This window comes from Nannobrachium achirus (assembly GCF_963921795.1).
Source record: "Nannobrachium achirus genome assembly, chromosome: 17".
NCBI lineage: Eukaryota > Metazoa > Chordata > Actinopteri > Myctophiformes > Myctophidae > Nannobrachium > Nannobrachium achirus.
Window position 1 is genome coordinate 16,658,955 of NC_137824.1, and position 23,627 is coordinate 16,682,581.

At 40.7% G+C, this 23,627-nt stretch overlaps 1 protein-coding gene across 1 annotated transcript in view; it reads right to left on the minus strand.

Annotated features, from left to right (window-relative positions):
* Positions 1 to 23,627, minus strand: part of ergic1 (endoplasmic reticulum-golgi intermediate compartment 1) — a 50,083-nt gene that overhangs the window by 20,028 nt on the left and 6,428 nt on the right. Inside the window, exons 2-4 of the mRNA XM_080746313.1 lie at positions 12,299 to 12,360; positions 5,076 to 5,148; positions 3,498 to 3,592 (exon numbers count right to left, since the gene is read on the minus strand). Coding sequence (XP_080602439.1) covers positions 3,498 to 3,592; positions 5,076 to 5,148; positions 12,299 to 12,360 — 230 coding nt within the window. The remainder of the gene's footprint in view (positions 1 to 3,497; positions 3,593 to 5,075; positions 5,149 to 12,298; positions 12,361 to 23,627) is intronic.

Sequence of the window (23,627 nt, forward strand, 5' to 3'; positions counted from 1 at the left end):
ACCCAAGTTCATCCTCGGCCGTCTAACCCAAAAACGGCAAACTCTCCAAATGCAGAGCAGCGTTAATCTAAGTCAACGAGTGCTCTGCTTGGCTGTCTGGCTGTCTGTCTGGCTGGGGCCACGCAACATTTAAAGCTTTTCCACATACAGCGGATGTGTGTGGGGTGGGGGAGGATTATTATTAAAAGGTTATTGCACATTTTCTGCTTTTCCATCAAGTCACAAATCATATTCTGGCGATCTGTAAAGGTCAGCGCACAGCGCAGTGTGTGTCTAACTGTGGAAGTGTCGTGCATAGAGGAAAGGATACACACAGCGAAGGACGGATGGAAAAACAGAAGCGTTTCCGTGATGAAACGATGTCTCCGTTCTTAATGTACACGTTGGATTTGGGGTGATGGATGTTTGATATGGCAAAGTATGACCTGACGCACAAAACAACGTCATCACATGTCCCAAACTGTTAACTTTTTCAGGAAATGGAAGAAATAAGCTGTGTTCCAAAGGATGCAATGTGGTCATTATTTGTAGTTAGGGATGGGATGATAATCGTTATCGTTTGTGATTAAAAAAAAAACACTCACAATAATCGTATCGTGGAGATTTAATCTATCATGAAATCGTCCTCCGTCATGCATTGGGATCAAGTCGCCTTTTATTCGCTGAGCTGCATATCCAGTAGTACCACTTAAACTCTCTATAATTGGTAAAACGGACCTGTAAATAACTTTTTTTTGCTCTCCCAAATCTTTGCCAAAAAATTGCCGATCTACAAGCTTACAATGCGTAGCAAACGTGAGGCGTTGTGAGCTTATAGATCGGCAATGTTTTGGCAAATGTTCTGCCCCAGGATAATGGATGTCGGGGATATTTTGATTATCGTGGTAATATCGTAAATCGCAATTTCTTTGGTCACAATAATCGTGACATGAAATGTTCATATCGTCCCATTCCTATTTGTAGTCACACTCTCTTGTTGATAATTGTTGGTACTACCCAATTTGTTTTGAACAAACAGATCTACTACTCTGCCACCGACATGTGGAATGCAAGTATTTAATGAATCAATCAATCCACATTGACTTTAATTTGTTTCTAAAAAATTGCGAAACTGGCTGATCTACAAGCTCGATTTTCGCTACTTTTTCACGACAATGTCAAACGACAAAGTAGGGCATTAAAGGTAGGGTAAGCGATTTAATTTAATTCAAATAATAACAAAATGGGTCTATGTTCTGATAGTACTAGTTACTATAGAGTGTTTGGTCCATATTTGGACTTCAGCCTTATCCCGTCAGGAGAAAAAAGCAGTTTCAGTTGCTCCACCAAAACTGTTGGGTGACAGGTTTTCCTCCAATTAGGATAGAGCTGGGCCTTCCTCCAATCATGGTCGAGTGGGGGCGGGCCTTGTGCTCACCAAGGCCCGCCTCCACTTGATCATGATTGGAGGAGGGTTCCCGTCTGTCACCTACATGAGAACTGAAACTTAAGTGAAATCACTCACCCTACCTTTAATTTGTGAATAAACAAAAAGTTGAACTATGGAGAGGTTTCTGCCCGACAGTAACAATATACTAACTCACAGACGCAAGCAGGGGCAGGGCAGAATACGTCTTTAATAATGCATTCCAGTGAACTGGAGTTAAGACAGCTAATTAAGGATGTATGATGTTCGTACGTATGAAGTGAAGTGAAGCTGATAAAACTACATTCACATAGCATTAGTAATTACTAATTAAACTCCATTCAGATAGCATTAGTAATTACATTACATTCAGATTCATTCATTAGTAACAGCAGGAGCACAAAGAATGAGACCTTTACAAAACACATGTTCCACAGCTGTGTGACTTCAAGCCAACATAACACACTCTTACTCACACCACACACACACTCATTCAAATACACACACACATAATGCACAAGTTTACGCACAAACTCAACGTAATTCTTTACACAACCTTTAGTTTTTTTTTGCCATTTTTGAAAATAGATATATTTTCTTTTTATGTTTTTGATTTGTGTGTGTGTGTGTGTGTGTGTGTGCGTGCGTGCGTGCGTGCGTGCGTTGGGCATATTTTCAAAGAGGAGTCATAATATGAGATGACTGCACCCTATCATGACATCACAGTATAGTACAAGTTAATCCATGTGATATATGAACTCCACTGTACTGCTCTAATGCACGTACACCACAGAGTAAGCGTCTGCTAGCGAGCGCACATGTTCGTTCGTGTGTGTGTGTGTGTGTGTGTGTGTGTGTGTGTGTGTGTGTGTGTGTGTGTGTGTGTGTGTGTGTGTGTGTGTGTGTGTGTAGTGTACACATTACTTTGTGCCTGACCTTATAGCACCTTATATCTGACCTCATTTAACATTGAACCGGCTGGATTATACCATGTGTATGGATGTAGATAACTTAGATTGTATGCCTGTCGCCGATGTTTCTCTTTATTATTTCATTTCTCCTGGTTCTCCCTGTCCCTCAGGCACATTGTCTCCTCCTCAACACAACTAAAACAGTGGTTCTCAAACTTTTAAAATCTCATGGTATTCCCTTAACTCTGACAGTATACAAATGGAACCAAATGGACCCGTTAGGGTTCATTTGGTTCCATTTGTACACTGTCAGAGTATACATATGGAAATGTATAACCTACTAAAAAGAACCTAGAGAGTCCCTGGAATCCACCTTGAGAACCACTGAACTAAAACAATGAAGCAGGTACAAAATGTATATCTTCTTTTTACACTTGTAAACCTCCTGCTTTGAGACAAGAAACTTGATAATGGTTAGTTTTTTTTTTTTCAAGGATCCCCATAACTGAGTGTGTTTGTAAGAAATGGACCTGTAAGCGTTCCGTTTGTGCTACTTCAGAGTTATAGACGGGTCTATAACGCCCTCATTGAAGCCTGAGGGTCCCAGCCTGGATGCATTGACACTTACTTACACTATCAGAAGTTGCTTTTGAAAACCTCTCTCTATGTCAAGTGTTTTTCTTAGCCGTTCTACATGTGAACGTTCTAATTTTAAAACTTATCAAGATGTTTTCTTTTTTTCTGTTTGCTGTTTTGAACTTTGTTCTGTACAGCACTTTATAACTTTGTTTTGAAAAGAGATACAAAGATAAATTCATTATCATTATCGAGTAAAACACAGAGGGGGGGAAAACAACAACACCACGCTAGTGACGCTACACAACACAACCAGGTAAACAAACCATTTTCTAGTCTAACTTATCTGCATTCTCATTTGTCCTCCACTCATAAGACACGAAACCATAACGATAATGAGAAAACATAACGAGCCAGTCTGATAAGATAGTCAGTAATATTTACACAACACAGTTATTAACTTGTACAGGACGCCCATAATAAACACTCAATATTTAGTTTTGTGTTTGTTTGTGTTAGGCAATACATTGAGGAAAAGTGTGTTCAGATACAATGAAGAGAAGAGATGAAGAGGTGTATTTTAAGATATATGTTTATATACTCACAATCACAGTGTAAGTTTGGCAAACTGATGTTTAAACTCACATCTATCTTCCCACCACTGTTTTTATCGGGATCGTCTACATACAGCTCATTTACGCTGTCGAAACAAACCACAACACAGACAGACAGACACAGAGATGATAGTTGTTAGACAAGGTTGAATTAAAAAGATAAAAATAAATCTTACTGAGCTGAGCTGAAGAGCCAATTCAAGTCTTTTATTCCAGTTTTTCCCAAAGAGTTTGTCGGGACCCATTTGTGGGTCATGGACCAATTTCTTTCTTTTCCTACATTAAACATTAAACAATATTTCAAAAGGTTTTCCCCTAAATACGTTTTTATACACTATAAAACAAACAAATAAACACACCAAGAAATGCAATAAATGTAAAATATAATAATACTTGAGAATTACTAAGTGAGCTTGTAGATCTACTATTTTCACTAGTTTGGATCCGGGGCAAAGGTCTAATTTCTCTTCTGGGTTATTCAGTACAAAAGTTCATCAACATCTTCAACCTAATCACAAGAGAATAGCTCGTCATGCGTCTCTATAGTCAGCGCAATTTCCGCTCCTGTCGCTTCTCTGGCCAAACGTCGGCCTCTGATCAGAGACTGAGAAGCTGACGCATGCATGAGGCCAGTTTCCTGTGAGAAACCGTCTCTGTGTTGTCGGTTACGACACAGGCCAGATGAACACATCATCATCATCATCATCAACATAACCACGGCAGTGACATTAATGATCAAGTCAGTGGATTGCACACTTTGCAGCAACAGTTACCCTGAGTGGCGACAAAGATGCTAATAACGTCATTACTGCTGGGCATAAACCTTTTTTTCTCTTTCTTTTTTCAAAAATAAATGATGCCCTACTTTGTCGTGCAAGTGTGTCACGCAAAAATAGATGATCTACAAGCTCACAAGTGAGTGAAAGTGAAAGTCATTATTACAGTATGTCTGCCTGTGGATTTCATAAATATTGAACCAATGAAAGGTATTAATCAGAGCTGGCGAATAAAATGTTAACTACATTGGATCCATTTGAGCACATGTTCTTTTTTTTCCATTTCCTGTAAAGCAGGGGTCTTCAACAGGGGGTCCAGGACCCTTAGGGGGTCCTCCATATTTTTTGTGGGATAAAAACGTTTTTTTTTGTTTTTTTCTACACTAACCACTTGAACCCTAGTATCCCTATTCTGTGTGGAACATTAGCCAAGAATAACCGATCTACAAGCTCACAACGCCTCGCGCTGCGAGGTGTTGTGAGCAACAACCTACACTGATGACAGTGCTGTCAAACAAGTCTAAGCTGTCTCAGAAATCTATGAAAATGTTTAATCTGCAACACAATTTTATACACTATGTAGTGGGGGTCCCTGCTTTATCTCTCTCTCAGCTAAGGGGTCCTTGGCCTGAAAACGTTGAAGACCCCTGCTGTAAAGGAATGGTTTGGACGTACAGGTACAAGTTTTACACCTGACAATGACCATGTTCTGTGTGTGTGTGTGTGTGTGTGTGTGTGTGTGTGTGTGTGTGTGTGTGTGTGTGTGTGTGTGTGTGTGTGTGTGTGTACCTACATTTCAGTGGCTATGAATCCCGTCAGCTCTGACAGGAACAGGAACAACATGAACACACAGCAGAGGATGGATACTGTGGAAGACAAGGACTGGAGTTAGACCATTAATAAACTGGATCTGGAGTTAGACAAATATAATCTTGAGTAAAACTAATGTAATCTGGATCTGGAGTCAGACAAATATTATCTGGATTTGTAGTTGGACAAAATAAATATCATCTGGAGTTAGACAAATATCATTCTGGATTTGTAGTTGGACAAATATCATCTGGAGTCAAATAAATATCTGGTCAGTGATTCTCAAAGTAGTGAAAAGGATGGAATAATTTAGAAAAACACAAATCTTCTCTTCTGGGGGTCCCTGACACCAAATCTTTTCATATGGGGGTCCACACACGGCCAATCACATATCAATTTGGTGGGTCCTTGTCATGAAAATGTTTTGGAAACAACTGCTCTTACCCTTGAGCCTCGGTGGGCTAAACATGTTGTTTTGGACTTAATAATCCAATCTCAGAGCACCGGCCAAAAGCAAATGAGTCACACAGTGCAAGGCCATTTGGGGAAGGCTGATCCAAGCCATTGACCTCAATTAAAAATCACAGCAGAGTCATAAAAAAAATTTCTGTAAAAATAGCCCCGTTTTACAGGCGGTGTTAAGCATGCCATTACACTGCTTTTTAAAGAGCCTCCTTTGGTGAATACGGTCGGATGCCAATGCACCGGGCGGCCATTACAGCATATCTCCTTTCAGAGGGGTGATCTCATGCGCCAACGTAAGCCTTTACAAACAGGTCAATTTGGGTTTCCCGGGGGCAAAACTCACGTCCAGACAACCACCTAGACCAGATAACCACCTAGACCAAACAGAGCACTGACGGCAGAGCACCGAACTACGCCACGATAGAGGAAGAGACCAAATGAAGACGTTGACAACAACAACAAACAAACTTGTGGTGAAAGAAGTACTCAGATCATTTAGTAAAGTAAAAGTAGCAACGCCACAACATAAAAATACTGTGGTATTAGTAAAAGACCTGCAATACAAATACAGTACGAAAGTAAAAGTACAGCAATGTTTTCAAGATTTGTTGCATGTTTTTGAAAATAGCAGATCTACAAATCACCTCTTTATAAAATAGGGCTGAAGTGGTTAATGTATGTTTTGGAATATTACAACAAAATCTCGACTCCAATGCAACTAGTAACTAAAGCTGTCAAATACTGTAAGTGTAGTGGAGTAGGTAAAAAGTACAACAATTGCGTCTGAGAGTATGTTTAAACTAAATGGAAATACTCAATGTACTTCAGCAAATTCTCAGTTACTTTCCACCAATGCTTTGAACCGAGGGAAAAGGGGGATGTATATAATTGACAACAGCTCAGGCTGTCTAGTTAATTTAATCTAATTATGTATTTAAAAAAATAACAGCCATATAAAACGTCATACTTTTCCCAAGTTATATATAGGAGTAAAAGATCCGAGCCTACGTAACTGCGGTTGATCTGGCAAGAGATGCATACACACTAGAGTCACACACACACGTTTCTATTACTATACTTGTGGGGACAATCGGGACAAACAATCTTGGAGAGCGAATTAATACATTTTGCCAGAAAAATAGCAGATCTACAAGCTCACAACGTGTGGCAGCTGCGACACGTCGGGAGCTTATAGTTCAACCATTTGAACCGTGCATGCATGACACAGGCACGCAACTAAGTATACCAAATAAATCATGTGTAACTCCATTTCCAACCCCTAAATCTAAGCTATGAGTGTATAATCCGGATCCTAACCTCTGATTTCAATAATAAAAATGTGTGGATCAGAAAAAACGGTCCTCACAATTTCATTTTCTTTCAATTCTACAATACTTGTGGGTACATTTGGTCCTCACAAGGATAGTGTAATGCAAACACACACACAGCTCACACTCAGCAGGTGTGAAGCTTGTTTACGTGGCAACGGTATCCTGGCTAGGATCTGAACATCACGTGAGCCGGCCCTGTGGTCTAGAGGGCGTCACAGGACAGCCTGCTGACGGAGTAGGAGTACTTCTTTATTTACTTTAGTAAAGGTAGTAATACCAATGTGGAAATACTCAAGTTTAAGCACCATCCCACCAAGCACGATACACTATGAACACTGCCATCCACTTGACGACTTTTAAAACTATACTTTTACAGTTATACAGTAGCTATAGTGGCCCTTCAGTTTTACTTGACTAATAGTACAAAAGTATTTAAAAAAAAAAAAGATTTGTTATAATTCAAGTCACTGTGTCAACAATAAAATATCAGATCTGCAAGCTCATATACAAGCTCAATAAAGTCTAAACCTGTAAGTAATTTTAGTGAAGTCAAAAGTACAATATTTACCTCCAAAATGTAATTTTAGTGAAGTCAAAAGTAAAATATTTACCTCCAAAATGTAATTTTAGTGAAATCAAAAGTACAATATTTACCTTCAAAATGTAGTGTATCAGAAGTTTAATGTATGGCTAAAAAGGAAACATTCAAGTAAAGTAAAGCACCTAAAATCTTTACTTTTAGGTACAATAGTACTTGAGTAAATGTACTTCAGTAACTTTTCAGTCACGGCGCAGCGCGCCGGCTGAGGCTTTGCAGAAGGTAATGTTTAACTAAGACACAAACAATAGAGAGCGTCACCAGTGACACATCGGCCACCAATCCAGCTTCATCAAAGAGACGCATAATTGTCCGCAGGCCTCCAAGGTTCTGAGTAAAGGGGATTACGTGCAGATCACACAGTAATTACTTACTGATCCTAACCTGGCTCCACAATGGAAATATTGACAAGACAACAGAAAACAACCACAAATCATTTACAGTAAGAAATATAAAAGATCTCACACAGCGTAGGTGTGATGTAAACATGACGGGAAAAAAAGAAAGCTGACTCATCCTTCCGTGTGGTCTGGTTTGAGATGGATTAAAATGACAGGCACGAGCCGAATAATTATGACATGTTCACGAAATGTCTTACAAACAAAGATTATTTCAAATTGCATTGTATTTGGCCGCCTTTGTGCCAGGGACCCTCATCACTTTGATATCCGATCTGATTGTGATCGTACAAATGATCCCAGCAAACATCATGTCATGTTTGCTCATGTCATGTTTGTTCATCATAACTAGGGCTGTCACGATTATAACATTTTACATGACGATTAATTGTCACTCAAATAATTGCGATTAACGATTTAATTGTATTTTCGTCGTTGACAATTACATTTCTGTTTGGCTTTTAGGCTTTGAAGTTGCACATGGCAATTATGACACAACCTAAATATACAAAGAAATTACTGACATACAAATAGCCGATCTACAAGCTCACAACGCGTCGCGATGCAACGCGTTGTGAGCTTGTAGATCTGCTATTTCCACTACTTTTTGAAAGTGTTTGAAACTATATTAACATTTCTCAACATGGAAACGATTATGACGATTACCTCAAATAATTGCGATTAGACGATTATGTAATAATTGTGACAGCCCTAATCATGACATGTCATTATGTCATGATGAGAAGCATAAGTTTGATTAATGAGATAATATCTTCAACACCCAAAACTCAACTCTTGGGCACTGGAAATACAGCATACTGACAGGGGTCTTCAACGTTTTCAGGCCAAGGACCCCTTAGCTGAGAGGGAGATAAATATTGTATAAAATTGTGTTGCAGATTTTCATCGACTTGTTTGTCATCAGTATATGTTGGATTCATGTGAGTGTTTTTAATACATTTAACCACTTAAATCGTCGATGCTTAGTAAATTTGACCTTTCACTCTGTACTTGGTCTGATTTTTACCTCTATACAAAAAATGGCCGATCTACAAGCTCTAAACGCCTCGCAGCACGAGGTGTTGAGAGCTTGTAGATTGGCTATTTTTGGCTAAAGTTCTCCTCTGAAAAGGGATGCGAGGGTTCAAGTTACACAAAGATTTGGCGGCCCCCCTGTAGTAACTCTGAGGACCCCCTAGGGGTCCCGGACCCCCTGCTGAAGACCCCTGGTGTATGAGATAATGACATTGCCAAAAATAGAGCGACGCCAGGACGAACAAGTTTATTAAACTGAACTCTGTGGAATGTGACCTGCAAAGAATAACAAAATGCCAGAAGTCAAACATTTGACCTTTTGTGAAGGGGCCAACGGGGGGTGGAAATTATGTCTGTGTGCTTGCCTTACAGTCTGTAGTAGTCTCACCTTTCTTACTGCGGACCCCCAGAACCCACCTCAAGGACCCCTGGGGGTTTCACTTTGAGAAACACTGCTCAAGACAACAAAATGTGTGTAGGCCACTTTAAAAGGCCCAATTTGGGATTGTTTTGAACGTGTAAATTGGACATTTCTTAAAAGACAACTTCGTTTTTTTACAACAAGGGTTCATATTTTAAAGAAAATATGACCGTTATGACTGGGGCATGAACACAAGTAGCTAAACATATATTTTTAGACACAATAAGACAGTGATTTCTTTATTACTATTTACAGTAACACTACTAGCCCCCATAAGTCACATCTGCCCATGAAAGATTGCAGTGTATCTTGGTAATGGCTTATTGTGTCTAAAAATACATGAAGCCACTTTTATGCATGCCCCCACGCACTGAAATCTAAATCGTTAAAATCGCTAAAATAGAAAGCAGTAAACGAAAACATTTTAACACTTTTCTTTAATTACAATCTAAAATATGAACCCTTGTTGTAAAAAAACAAAGTTGTCCTTTGGCTTTAACTCATTGATTTGTAGATGGAAAATATTTGTCCTTTTTATTTATGAATTATATCTTTTTTACACTTTTTTAAATGTTTAATCTTTTTTACAATATTTACCGTATACAGCGTATACAGTAGTACGAGTTGACCTGAGTAACTTTTGGCAGTAACTCTAACCTAAATACCTCGAATCAACCCAGTGCTCTCAGCCCGAGGCGGTGGACTTTTAATGTAAACCAGGCAGGAAGGGAGTAGTTGACAACATACAGGAACAACGCCCAATTTGGGTCGTATTTATTCAACCAGCACCGCTGATAAGTCAATGGAAACATCTCCAGGACATTTACACGTTACTGATCAAGATCAATTTACAGATTTGGGGTTGTTTTTTTTGGTCAGAGGAAATCTACACTGACAGCGTGTGACAATCAGAGTAAACAAACCGCTTTATCACCTGGGCTGGGCCTGATGAATAATCAAAATAAACAACCGATTGTGAAACTGAAACTGTGATCGTCAAATAGTCAGTATCCTGCCAGGCAGGTTATAATCAATACGATGAGTATACGTCGATTACTTATTGACAACTAATAGAAAAATGTGACTTTTCAGGAAACACTGGTTTCAGATTTCCGGTGACAAGCTTTTTTTAATTTCCTGCGGCTAAGATGAAAAGGGTCTTGTCATTAACATTCCTGGTTAATGACATTCCTAGAAACTACGCCAGGGCCCGCCCCCTCACTGTGACAGGTACCGTAAGTACCTAAAATACTACTGAGCTTCTGGAACAATACAACCTGTTCCAGTAAAGCATTTAATCACTCTCTACCTGGGGCTAATGGTTTCTTCCATTTTACTTACAGTACAGACACGCAAGGGCTTACTGGCTTTCTTAAACCAACAGTGCTTGGAGTCTTTCTTTATGGCTGTGGGCAACACAATGTTTTTAATTCTCTATGCATATTAAATATGTAGAGCAATGGCCAATTTTGTCAAAGTTAACATGGCAAACCTCATGACAAGCAATACAAAAAAGACTAACTTATGTTTCGACTTGGAACAAGACTAAAGGGGATTCCAGACGGTACGCGGTCACCGCCTGCTAGTAATTAATTTTCAATGAGAGGCGGGCGGCTATTTCGTCCGCGCAGCGAAGTTTAGAGGCGGCGAGGCGAGCGGGCGCAGTCCCGTGAAAATCCCCGCGAGCGTGCTCGTTTGTGCATGCGTACGCGGGCGGTGAGAGATGGATTGTGTTCATCTTTGTGAAATACCGCGCAGCGTTTACTCAAAGAGCGAGTGTGTTAGTATCACCGCGGCGCGGTCCTCGCAGATCCAAGCGGGAGCCCCGGCGGCAACCGCTGTCCGTCTGTAGAGCGCTTAAGGCCTCTAGCTTGTTTGTTGCTATTACTATGAGTGCGTTTTTTAATCCATCCTGTCTATTCAGTCTATTGCAATTACATTATGAGATATCCTGTGTGCAAAATTGACTTTTTGGGCATGGGTGGCCTGGATGGACGGACAGATGGATAGAAAGACTGGTCGACAGCCTGATCAACAGAAGTATAGCCATTCTTAATGCACATTTATGCTTTCAAGTGTTGAACGACAAGTTGCACAAATGACCAAAAGCGTGAAGAGGAAGGCGTCCACCTACGGTGTTGCATATCTCGTGAAGACGAGATGCACAAGAGAGACCACATTTCACTTCCTGTTTACATTTCGTGGTGAGGCGGTCGGCGAGTCACAGGCGGTGTGAACGTTGTTAGACAGGTGGTGCGACGTGTCGCTCCACACCAACTTGTCCAACCATAAATTAGGCTTTCGAGCCCTGCTGCGAGAGGTACTAAAAACTAACAACTGCGTGGGCCCGGTGCATTTCAAACTAGGGTTTCAGTGCAACAAGAAAACAGTTTCTAAGACCTCAGAGACTGATTTAAAAAATCGTAAAATTTCACTGTGTTTACGACTTTCTGGGGCCTAGAAATGAGAAAACACAACATAAGAGTTTTAGACATTTTGTGTTGGCATATTGATTGTCAACATGAGGACCAGGGACCCCTAGGGGTCCTTGAGGGGGTTCCAATGTTCATGTACAAATTAACACTGAGGAATGTGCATGTGTAGATTGGTCCATGGCTTGCAATCAGGGGTGACTGCCGTGGGCTCGGTTGGGCTCGGTGAGCCCAGACTTATTTAGCTGCACGCACGCGCGCCTCACATGCACGCACATGAATCATCACGTCACAAATTTAGAGGGGCGCCACTTCTAAAATCCATATCACACCACTGCTTGCAATTGAATACTTCATTAGTCAGAAACATGAACAGCATGTGGTACACTAAGACATTATGGCTAAAAGGTTAACACAAAAACGCCCTGGCGACTTTGTTTACATTGTGGTCCTACAATATGTGTTCAATTCATCAAGACCTAATGCATTATCAACCAGGAGGCCCAGGTGAAAGGCGGCTACTCACTGCATGCTCCTGTGTACGTGGGCTGTGTGAGATCTTTTGGCACTTTCCTGTAGATATCCAATCTGGAAAAATACAAGAGAGAGAGAGAGAGAAAGAGTGAGTGTGTGAACAGTGAGTAGAAATATTAGAAGCGCTATGTAAACACCATGTGCTCCTTGGCTGAGGAAAAAGAGTACATTCTGTACTCCGTACTGTAGACTGTTATATTACGGAACGGTAGTGGAATGTTAGGTCTGGAACGATGCCATTATACACACACACACACACACACACACACACACACACACACACCAATCTTTTTACTGGGTTACACCTCTTCCTCTGGATTTGTGTTCTAGATCTGTGACCCGACCACAACAAGCCTCTATAATATACACACAGCAGCAGGGAAGGATTACAGTCACTTCACAGTGGGAAGAGGCAGCGGTGGCCTCCGGGTTACAGGAGTGTGCTTGTGACCACAAGGTTGCTGGTTCAATTCCTCCGGACTGCCATGGTCAAATGTGAATTGAGTTAACGCTCACCATTCCCAGGTATCCTTGAGCAAGGCACTTCGCCCTGAACTGCTGCAGCCAATCCGCTCAATGGCCGACAGTATTAAGATTTAAGTGCAGGGTTAAGACAATATCAATACTTATTAGTTGCAGAATTAAGACTTGTGTGAACGTAGCACCTCTAAACCTGTGATTTGACATAATACATAATACATAATTACAATATTAAGACTTGTTAAGTTACTAAATTAAGTGTTATTTATAGTAGCAGGTCCCAGGCGTCTCAAATGATGTGTTCTATGGCTTTCAAGATTATGTGACGTGAGCATAATTCCTAGAGTCATTTCATTGCTGCAAAAAAAATCTACATTCATTCAAACTCTGAACTCTTGGCTGGGAAGGAACTCTAGGAAATAGGTGCGGTTATCGCTCTATTGAGCCAGTGTTAATTTTTTCAGCAAATTTTGATTTAGTCTTAGTCTTAGTCTTTTGAATAACACACCATTTAGTCTTAGTCCTGTCTTAGTCTTCTGAAATAATTTTTGTCTGGTCTATTCTTAGTCGACTAAATATCAAAACATTTTAGTCTTAGTCTTAGTCTTTTGGTATTAGTCTTAGACTTTTAGTCTTCGTCTTTTAGGATAGGTTTTTTAGCCTAATATAACCACATAATTATGAACAAGTCATTGTCTTCTACTGCCTGTTACTTGGTCAAAATAAACCATAAATGAAATGTGTATTTGCCTTTAATTTCATTGCAGTTACATGCCAGTGTCATTTTTTACAGCTATTAGTCTTAGACTTAGATTTAGTCTTAGTCTTTTGAATAACACAAATAACAGTCTTAAGCCTCATTCACACTACAGATATATAGTTGAACGTTTAGCTTGGTAATTCAATGTAATCTCAATGGAAACCAGCTTTAAAGATACAGGAGACGCTCCAAGCAAAGCTTTGAAAGCTTTAAAGCTGGTTTCCATTGAGATTACATTGAATTACCAAGCTAAACGTTCAACTATATATCTGTAGTGTGAATGAGGCATTAGTCTTAGTCTTAGTCTTTTGGGACTGTTTTAGTCTAGTTTTAGTCTATCGACAAAATATCAAAATCTTGTAGTCTTTTAGTCTTAGTCTTAGTCGACAAAATTAACACTGTATTGAGCCTTTAATGATCATTACATCCTGATGTGAAAGAAAATATTTCAAAAGAACAGAACAAAGAAAGGTTGTGGACAACCAAAATGTGTTCTATTTTGTGATAATTAAAATCAATGCATGTTGATAAGGCACTCTGACTATCAAGAAAATAAAAACATGACACATGTAATGCAGTGTTGATTTCGTCGACTAAAACTATGACGAAAAATGTTTGTCGACTGCGTTTTTTACACTGATGAAAACGAAATAAAAACTAAGATGTGATGACTAAAACTAAGACTAAATATACTAACAATTTCGTCAACAAAATTAAAACTAGATTAAAACGTTAACGAGGGACTAGTGGAGAAGAGAGTCATTTTATGTTTGGTTGCTCTCAGGTGTTGTTGCAGCGCGACGCGTTGTGAGCTTGTAGATCAGCTATTTTCAGCACACAACCAAGTGTAAAATCAGTCATTACGATGCCATCAAGGCCTGCCAAAATACATTTCAGCTGACTAAATCGCCGCCTAAAATCTTATATTTAGTCGACTAAAATGAGACTAAAACTAAATGACAATATTCAAAAGACTATGAGTAAAACTAAATCAAAATTTGCTGTCAAAAACAACACTGATGTAATGCATGGGTGAAGATGACAGGCTAGCGTCCCACTGCACTGGGCTCAGGGCCCAAATCCTGCAGCTCGATTTACAGGATAAGGGCACGATATTTTTGGCAAATGAATACGAGCTTGTAAATCGAACCATGAATCATAAACCGACATGGCGGTGGGTCTCTCTGTCCGGCGTCCAATTTACTCCCCTCCTGTGAGACGCTGCCATTACCTATTTGGGGATAATTTAAAAAAGAAAAACCTTCACGCTACTCCACGGCTAAACTATTTCTGCTCACACAGGCTCTGAGCCTCCGTGCAGCATGCCCTTTTTGGGAAATGAAAAATATTTTCAACACACTCACACACAGTTTCTTATTACTACTGTACTTGTGGGGACATAAGACATTTTAGGAAGGCTGTTTTATGAATGCCTATTCTAATGATTTTGTAGATCGGATATTTTTGGTGCACGACAACACCGGCGTGCAACTAAGTATAAATCAGACATAACTCTCCAACCTGTAAACATAGCTTCTAAACGCCTAATCCATGCGTTGTGGGTGTTCTGGCTGCAGTACTACAAAATACTGCAGCCAGAATCCTCACCAACACCAACCGTAGAGCACACATCACCCCGGTGTTAAAATCACTCCACTGGCTACCCAATGTACCCATTAAAGCCAGAATAGATTTTAAAATACTTTTAATTACTTATAAAGCATTGCATGGGCTGGCCCCGCTGTACATCATGGACTTACTGCCCCCTAAACCTAACTCAAGATCTCTCAGATCCTCAAACAAGGGCCTTCTGAAGGTCCCCGGGACGAACCTTAGTGACTTTGATATTCGGTGAATGCCCAATACTCTACTTGTGCAAACCCTCACAAGTATAGAAATACAAGCCAAACGACACACACACACACACACACACACACACACACACACACACACACACACACACACACACACACACACACACACACACACACACACACACACACACACACACACACACACACACACACACACACACACACACACACACACACACACACACACACACACACACACACCTCTCCTCATCCCCTTCCAAAAACACTCACATCTGTGTGCACATTTCTTCCAGTGAGCGCTGCCATGCATGCGGTGAAATAATCGCGGCCGCTGACGCAATGCGGGGAGGAGGAAGTAGTGAGAGGGTGGGAGGGCTTCCTGTGGAGGGGGCCCACACCCCACCCACCGCCGCTTTGGCTCGTTTGGTCTCCACCACCTTCAATAACCCCCACCCCACTTCACAAGACCCCTGGACCTCTGCTACACCCCGGCCCACCCATCCTCCTTCATATCTCTCCAGACACACCACAAGACACTACACCGCACACCACGTAAGAATATCAACATTTTCCATTAGTACCCAAAAACAAATTGACCCTTTTAACTGTGATTATAATACAATATAAATTTGTATTACAACTATCCTAATTATGATACACTATAAAGTATTAATCTATTACTATGGTAATTATAATACACTACAATCGATTATAATAGTGGTTGTAAACACAATAGAATCTATCATCATGTATTACAACTATATCCTGGTGATCTAAATAAAAAGTCAGTGAGTTATCAGTCATTATAAAATGTTTGGCCCTGTTTGACCTAGCTCAGACCTACTCTAGATCGGATAGTTTTTTAGTAGCACGTTTAGTACCACTTTCACAACGCTCTACCCAGGTCCTTGTAGTGGAAAACCTGGCACATGTGGTGTGGTGTTGGGCCATGTCAGTGGAAAGGGGGCTAAATGGGGTCTGGGGACCTATACAGCCAATCTCAGCATACATTTAGTCTAATCTTTTGATAAATCTCACGGCTGAAACCGACCGTCATTTAAACAAGACACCCTTGGCCTAGGCCTGTCACAATTATTACATAATCGCCTAATTGCAATTATTTGAGATAACAAATATTTTGCATAATCATTTCCATCATGTTTAAAAAAAAATGCATACATCTTCAAACGTTTTCCAGAAATAGCAGAAATGGCTTACAACATAAGCTTACAACACATCACAAAGTGATGTGTTGTAAGCTTGACATTTTACATTTTCCTCGGTCCGTAATTTCTTTGTATATTTACTGTAAGTCATTTGTCATATATGCCTTGTGCAATGTTTGTCTGATTATGAAACCCAAACAGAAAGTATGTATCATATGCATCGTATGTAACCGTGACAGCCATACCTTGGCCTTAAATATTCTCGAAACACCCAGATTTAACAACATTAACAATCGGAATACGACCAACGCATGGAAAGCCAATAAGAAGAGTTTCCCCCGACCGCCTTGCTGCCCGTCATGTCCACGCCCGACTACACACACACACACACACACACACACACACACACACACACACACACACACACACACACACACACACACACACACACACACACACACACACACACACACACACACACACACACACACACACACACACACACACACACACACACACACACACACACACACTTCTACGTTGGAACAAACTGGTGTAGACAAATCCTACACAAGCTCAGACCAGACTTGAGATCTGAGCTTATCGTACGCTCAAGTCAAAGTCACGAGAGATGATTGATAAAGATACATCCTGGCGATTGGTTAAGTTGGAACTATAAATATTTAGATCAATCACTGAAGCAATTACTTGATTAGACATTTTATTCTATACATTTTCTGTTGAGTGATCAATCAATAAATCGTTTCATTTCTCTAACCAAGCATTCTTTCCATAACCACACACAATCCTGTGCCCGTTGGCATTAGGGGCATTAGCCTGGCAGGATATGGAAGGCATTACTACAGACCCCTGTGGTTGTTTACGGCACTGGCTCTCAACCTTTTCAGTTCCTGACCCCCCAAAATAATCATATTGGGACTGGGGACCCCCCACCCTGACAAGCACTTGGAACGTAGGAGTTGAGGCATTAACAACCCATTTAGAACGGGTACACATTATTGTGTATCATTATTTTATGCTTTAACTATTGAAAAATAGCAGATCTACAAGCTCGCAGCGCGGCACTAGCTTGTAGATCTGCTATTTTTTTTTAAATGTGAAAATTAGAATTTTGACCTAATTCTGTAAGTGTCTTTTGAATCCTTCTAAGGTTATTTGTTATGTTTCTATGTCAGCAATCTGGCCAGCCATCGTCAAAGAAAAGGTCCTTTTCACTCAACTGGAGCTCAGTTAGTCACTACTATGTCAGTGGTTCTCAAACCTTTTCATGTGAAGGACCCCCAAAATGATATTTATTTGGCCACGGACCCCCATCTCAAAATATTTAGTTCCAGGGACCACCCAGAAGCAAAATTTGAGTTACAAACGTTCACTTTGAAAATACATATATTCAAAGATTTGCACACATTTTCAGGGTCAATTTGTTTTGTGTGTGTGTGTGTGTGTGTGTGTGTGTATGTGTGTGTGTGTGTGTGTGTGTGTGTGTGTGTGTGTGTGTGTGTGTGTGTGTGTGTGTGTGTGTGTGTGTGTGTGTATGTGTGAACATTTGTAACTCAAATTTTGCTTCTGGGTGGTCCCTGGAACTAAATATTTTGAGATGGGGGTCCGTGGCCAAATAAATATCATTTTGGGGGTCCTTCTCATGAAAAGGTTTGAGAACCACTGACATAGTAGTCTCTCAAGAACAGACTAACTGAGCTCCAGTTGAAGTGAAAAGGACCTTTTCTTTGACGATGGCTGGCCAGATTGCTGACATAGAAACATGTTTTTCAAAAAACCTTAGAAGGATTCAAAAGACACTTTACTTATAGAATCGGGTCAAAATTCAAATTTTCACGATTTTTCAAAAATAGCAGATCTACAAGCTCGCAGCGCGGCACTCGGTGCCGCGCTGTGAGCTTGTATATCTGCTATTTTTCAATAGTTAAAGCATTCAATAATTCTAGGCCTGAATGGGTTAAATTTAGTTTGGCTCTGTTCCACAGATAAATATTATTGAACCGCTGGTTTACAGGATGAGCCGTTCTGTACCAGCTAGGATGAAGACGACCGGACCACCTCACATCCTGACTGTGGAACACTGGTGTTTACACGCACAAATCTGCTTCTTGCATCCACTGACCCCAGACAATCGGCCAAGTGAAGATAAAATAAATATTGTTTTAGAAGAAATCTCTCTTTTACCTTTTAAGGGCAGGAAGATGCCAGCAAGACATTTTTAGATTGCTTTTTTTAAGCAGTACATGACCTGTGTGTGACTGTGAACGCCGTGGCACTCATGAATTCACTTAATTCTCTGCAGTCACGGTTAATGAGCTTGTTTCCTTGACTTGGTTCAGGAACATTGTGTCTTTATGAATCTTAATATGGACCCCGGAGAGCTCATCTCTTGGCCCACTTTACTACCGGTTGCGTTTTGCAATTTCCTGACTTACGGTGAGCCAACACCTCCCCTCTTTCCAATTTCCACCACCTACGAACCAGCTTTGTTTTTCCCTCGGTGCTTCATTATGGGGGTGGAAGTCTTTCATTAATGGTAATGGTGGGGACAGTGTGTTCCTGCATCTCTTTAGCAACACCAAAGGAACATGGAAGCACATGACTGCTTGGAAGAGAACGAGATCTTAGCAAATTGACAAAACTGAACAAATGAGTCACGGCAGAGTGACTGAGTGACAGATCACATCATCAGGACACTGATGGGTCAGCAAACCCTCGTTATGGTATGGCTCAGCCCACAGCGATTTACAGTAGGCCAAACGTTTACCAGTCCAGAAACATCACCATCGATTAATGACATAATCTGAGCGTTATGTTTTTCTAATCCACTGACTCATCTCCTGAAAGACGCTATCTAGGTAACAAAGCAAGCCCTTGTTATGGTCATGCTCAGCCTATAATAATAATGGATAGCATTTTTATAGCACTTTTCTAAGCAAGTTGCAGACTCAAAGCGCTTTACATTGGGAAGTGAAGCTAAATGTGAATACTAAATGTCAACTATAAACAGTAAATAGATGCTGTCAGGCAGAAGCCTCGTACCTCCATATTTCAACATGTTCATGAATTAATACTTCCTCACACTACAGTACAGTGTCAACCAATTTAGGCATTTTTTTCCTATCAACTTTAGCAAAATATAAATTAAATAAAACCGTGCTTCTGTCTGTGGATTTTATAAATATTTAACCAATGAAAAGTATTAAGAAGAAAGAGCGTGCAACTAAATAATAACTACATTGGAACCATTGAAACACAGGTTCTTAAACAGAAAAAAAATTAACACGGGTGATTTTTTTCCATTTCCTGAAAAGTAACAGTTTTGGACATAATGAGGTTCCCACCCAACAGCGACGAAATGCACCATTAATTTACCATTTAACCCAGAACGTTTTAGAGCAGCTGAAGGTTTAAGCCAGCAATTCTCAACCTTTTGATTTCAAGGACTCCCAGTTTGATATGCGTTAGGCCACGGACCCCCATTTGATACCATTTATCATCTCTGCCAATGGGACCCCAATCTGCAATCACAAATCCTCAGTGTTTATTGAACTCTGAGAGTGTATAAATAAAACTCCACACAGGGTACATTTTGAACTCTTGTGGTCCCTGGACCCAACGTTGATACAACAGTTTGGAGCTGGGGGGGGGGGGGTCCAGTTGTAGATTAAAGACGATTACCCGAATCATCGCCATTAATGACATCATCAACGACAGCCTGTATGTTTTTAATCCAGTCATCTGAAAGGACATGGCTATCATCAATCAAAGTAAGAGTCGAACAATGACTTCTCAGCGACAGCAATGTCACCATCAATGCAGAATGACATCTTATTTGGGTTGTCAGCAAGTAATACATCAAGTACGTTGTACATTAAAGGAATATACTCTTGTCTCTTTAGCCTCACCGTGTATTTGTCAGTAGAAGCAATGATTCATACATGGTTGTGATCCGTCTGTCAATGCTCTCTCTCTATGTATCATCTAGGGAGGAAACTGAAAGCTCCTCAGACACCACAAACTACAGTCATTCTCCCCTCTCTGCTATAAGTGTCAACTATGGGTAGGCATAAAAGTTGCATTTATATAGCGCCTTTATCCAAGGCGCTTTACATAGATTGTGCATTAACATTCACACATTCATACACTGATGACAGAGGAAACCATGGAAGGCACCAAATAGTAGAGGAGCCTATCAATTTTTGTAATTTTGGAATGATAATTGTTGGAGACATGTATATCTTCATTCTTGGGGTTCTCACAATGCCAAAAAAACATGTCTTCAATTTTTCTTTTTGGGTTTAGCATGTGTAATTAGCATAATTAGCCAATTAATTGCCAAAAACAGTAAATAGCAATAACTTTGCTTCTGGGTAACTTATAAAGGTGATCTAAGAGTCTAAGTCCATGTTTGTGAGGTCCAGAAACTCATCTGTTACCATTGTGAAGTCATACAACCTTTCCTAATTAGCATAATTAGCATACATTATGCAAAAACGAGGTGAAAATAAGCAAATTGCTGCATTTCTTTGTTTTAGTCAACTTTGAAAGCTTCTCACAGACTCTAAGATGTATGTTTACAAGTCCAGGAATTATTATTATCCTATACATGAATCATGCAACCTTTTGTCTGTGTAATAATTATGTAATAATCACACCGAAACCAGAAATAGCTATATTTCTTTACATATCCCTCATATAAAATAAAGAACAATATGAGAAATGGTCACAGAATTATCCGATTGTTTATACTAATATGTACAGAAAGTTCTGTAAACACATTTAAATAGAAGGGTCTCCATCTTCGTCATCGTCAATCCCCAACAGTTGTGCCTTGCTTACATTACAACACACCTCTTCATCTTCCCCACACATGCACATCTCGGAGCAGTTCAAATTTTGAGATCGACAAGAACAATGTGACATGCACTGGGATTTCTTGCAGCCACATTTGATCAGTTGAGTAATGGTGGCTGGAGCTGGGGGATCCCGTGTTGTGACTGGCACCAGATGATCTCCCTCAGCCTCCCATCCATATTCAGTTGCTGGTGGCATCTGTGGGTTAGGTACGTGGTCCTGATACCATACCATTGCCTGGTAATGGGCACGGGCAATGGCTTGATGTAATGCTCTTTGTGTAGGTGGCAGCTTCTCTGCTTATAATTGTTTCTTTGTGAATAACCTCCACCTGAGTTCACCAACATCCACAAGATTTGTACCGGGCTCGTACAGCTGGCAAACAAATGCTTAAATCTTTTTTTCTGTGTCAGAACTGAGCTTTTTTGAAGTACTTAGAGTAGCAAATGCAGATACCACCTCCACAGGACACCGGTTTAGGGCTTGCCAACAGGTTAACTTTCCCTTTCCAGCAAAATGGCCTGTCTGGTCAGCTCCAGTGAAGGCATGGAACCCTGGTAAGACTGAAGTCCTCGTTTCACCCAGTGCCTGCACTACTGGCTCAAGTGAGATGATACGTTTTTTGTTTCCCACACCGGTGATGAAATAGGTGTCCTTGCACAGCTGATTGTACCGTCGGATTGCAAGAACAAAGACATCAGTGTCCGGGGACTCAATGTATAGCTGTGTTGCCCCTCTTTGGACAGCATCCAGGCTGTGCAGGATTATCCTTGTGTCAGCCTCTTCCTGTGAGCTGTGGAGATGTTTTACATCGATATAGTTTGAGTGGACATCTTGCCTGGACATCTTGCAGACAGTCAGCTCATCTTTGGTGTGGATACCTGACAAGAACTGTTTTTCAGACACCTTCCCTATCGGTGTGTTGTCTTCCACATGATAAGTGGTAGGGGGCTTGCCACCCTGGCATCGCATACGCGTGGCCTCCTTCAGTGAAGATGCAATATCATAGTGGTCAAATACTACATGGGTCTCACTATGTTTTTTGGTCTTCCTGTCCAGTATGGCTATCAAGTGGTCAGCCCACTGGGAACATATCTTGATCCATTATGGCTTTCCCATGGCCTCTACCAATGCCATTCCATCTATGACACTTACACTCTTAGATGGCAGGGGACAACTGTCAGTGGCAGCACTCTGTGGTTGCTGATCAACACCAATGTCACCAGTCCTCTTCTCATTCTGCAGCTCCTCGAGAATGGTCATGAGCTTGCTCTTGTCTGTGTAGGGCCGAAGCTCACCAGTCACTGTGAAGAGAGCATGTGGTTTGGCAGTGAACTCGTGCTGGCCAATGGCTTCTTTGAGGTTGATCTCTGACCGTGATCGAGCAACAATCAGCATTCGAGCAAACAATGACCTGTCATCCTTCAATTCCACCACCTGGTCAGTGAGCTTGTGTTTCACAACTTTTCCTGCACTCTTCCACATCTTCAGTTGAACCTTTTTCATTCTGGCCCAGACACTGACTTCATTTTTGTTAATGCGCGCTTTCACAAAAGCAACATAGTTCTGCTGGCCAATTTCGTCTTGGCTGCATACATCTTTCTCCACGTGGGGTGGCATCACAACTTTTGTGATGATATTGGGTAGGTCTTTGCCATCATATGTTAGAGGATTCAAAGATGACTTGATCACATGCTTCAATCGAAGTACATTCTTTTCCTGCCTTGTCCAGACAGCAATGGACAAGTCATGGTTTTCCTTTTGTGTAGCTGTTTGTGTGCCAGCCATCTGGCATGCTTCTTCAGCAAGTCTACTCAGCTCTGGTGCGACCAGAGAAGATCCTTTCCCTAGCACTAGCATTCTGAGTAATGCCCACAAAGCCTCCAGTGACCTTCATGATGCGATTGTGATGTGTCCAAGCAGCATCATTCAGGTGTTTTCAATAACTATGATTAGCTTTATCAGCTGTGATCCCTCACAGCTGAAGCGCAGTTGCTTGACTAATTATGACAAGAATTAATCTATGGATATCCTAACAGAAAAAGAAACAGGTAATTTCCTACTTTCAGACTAATTAATAAATCATGTATGCAGATTATACTAATGACAAAAGGTTGCATTTACTTACATCAGGATACGAATTTCTGGACTTGTAAACATACTCAATTAGTCAATAAGAGTCTCAGATTATCTCTCCAAAGT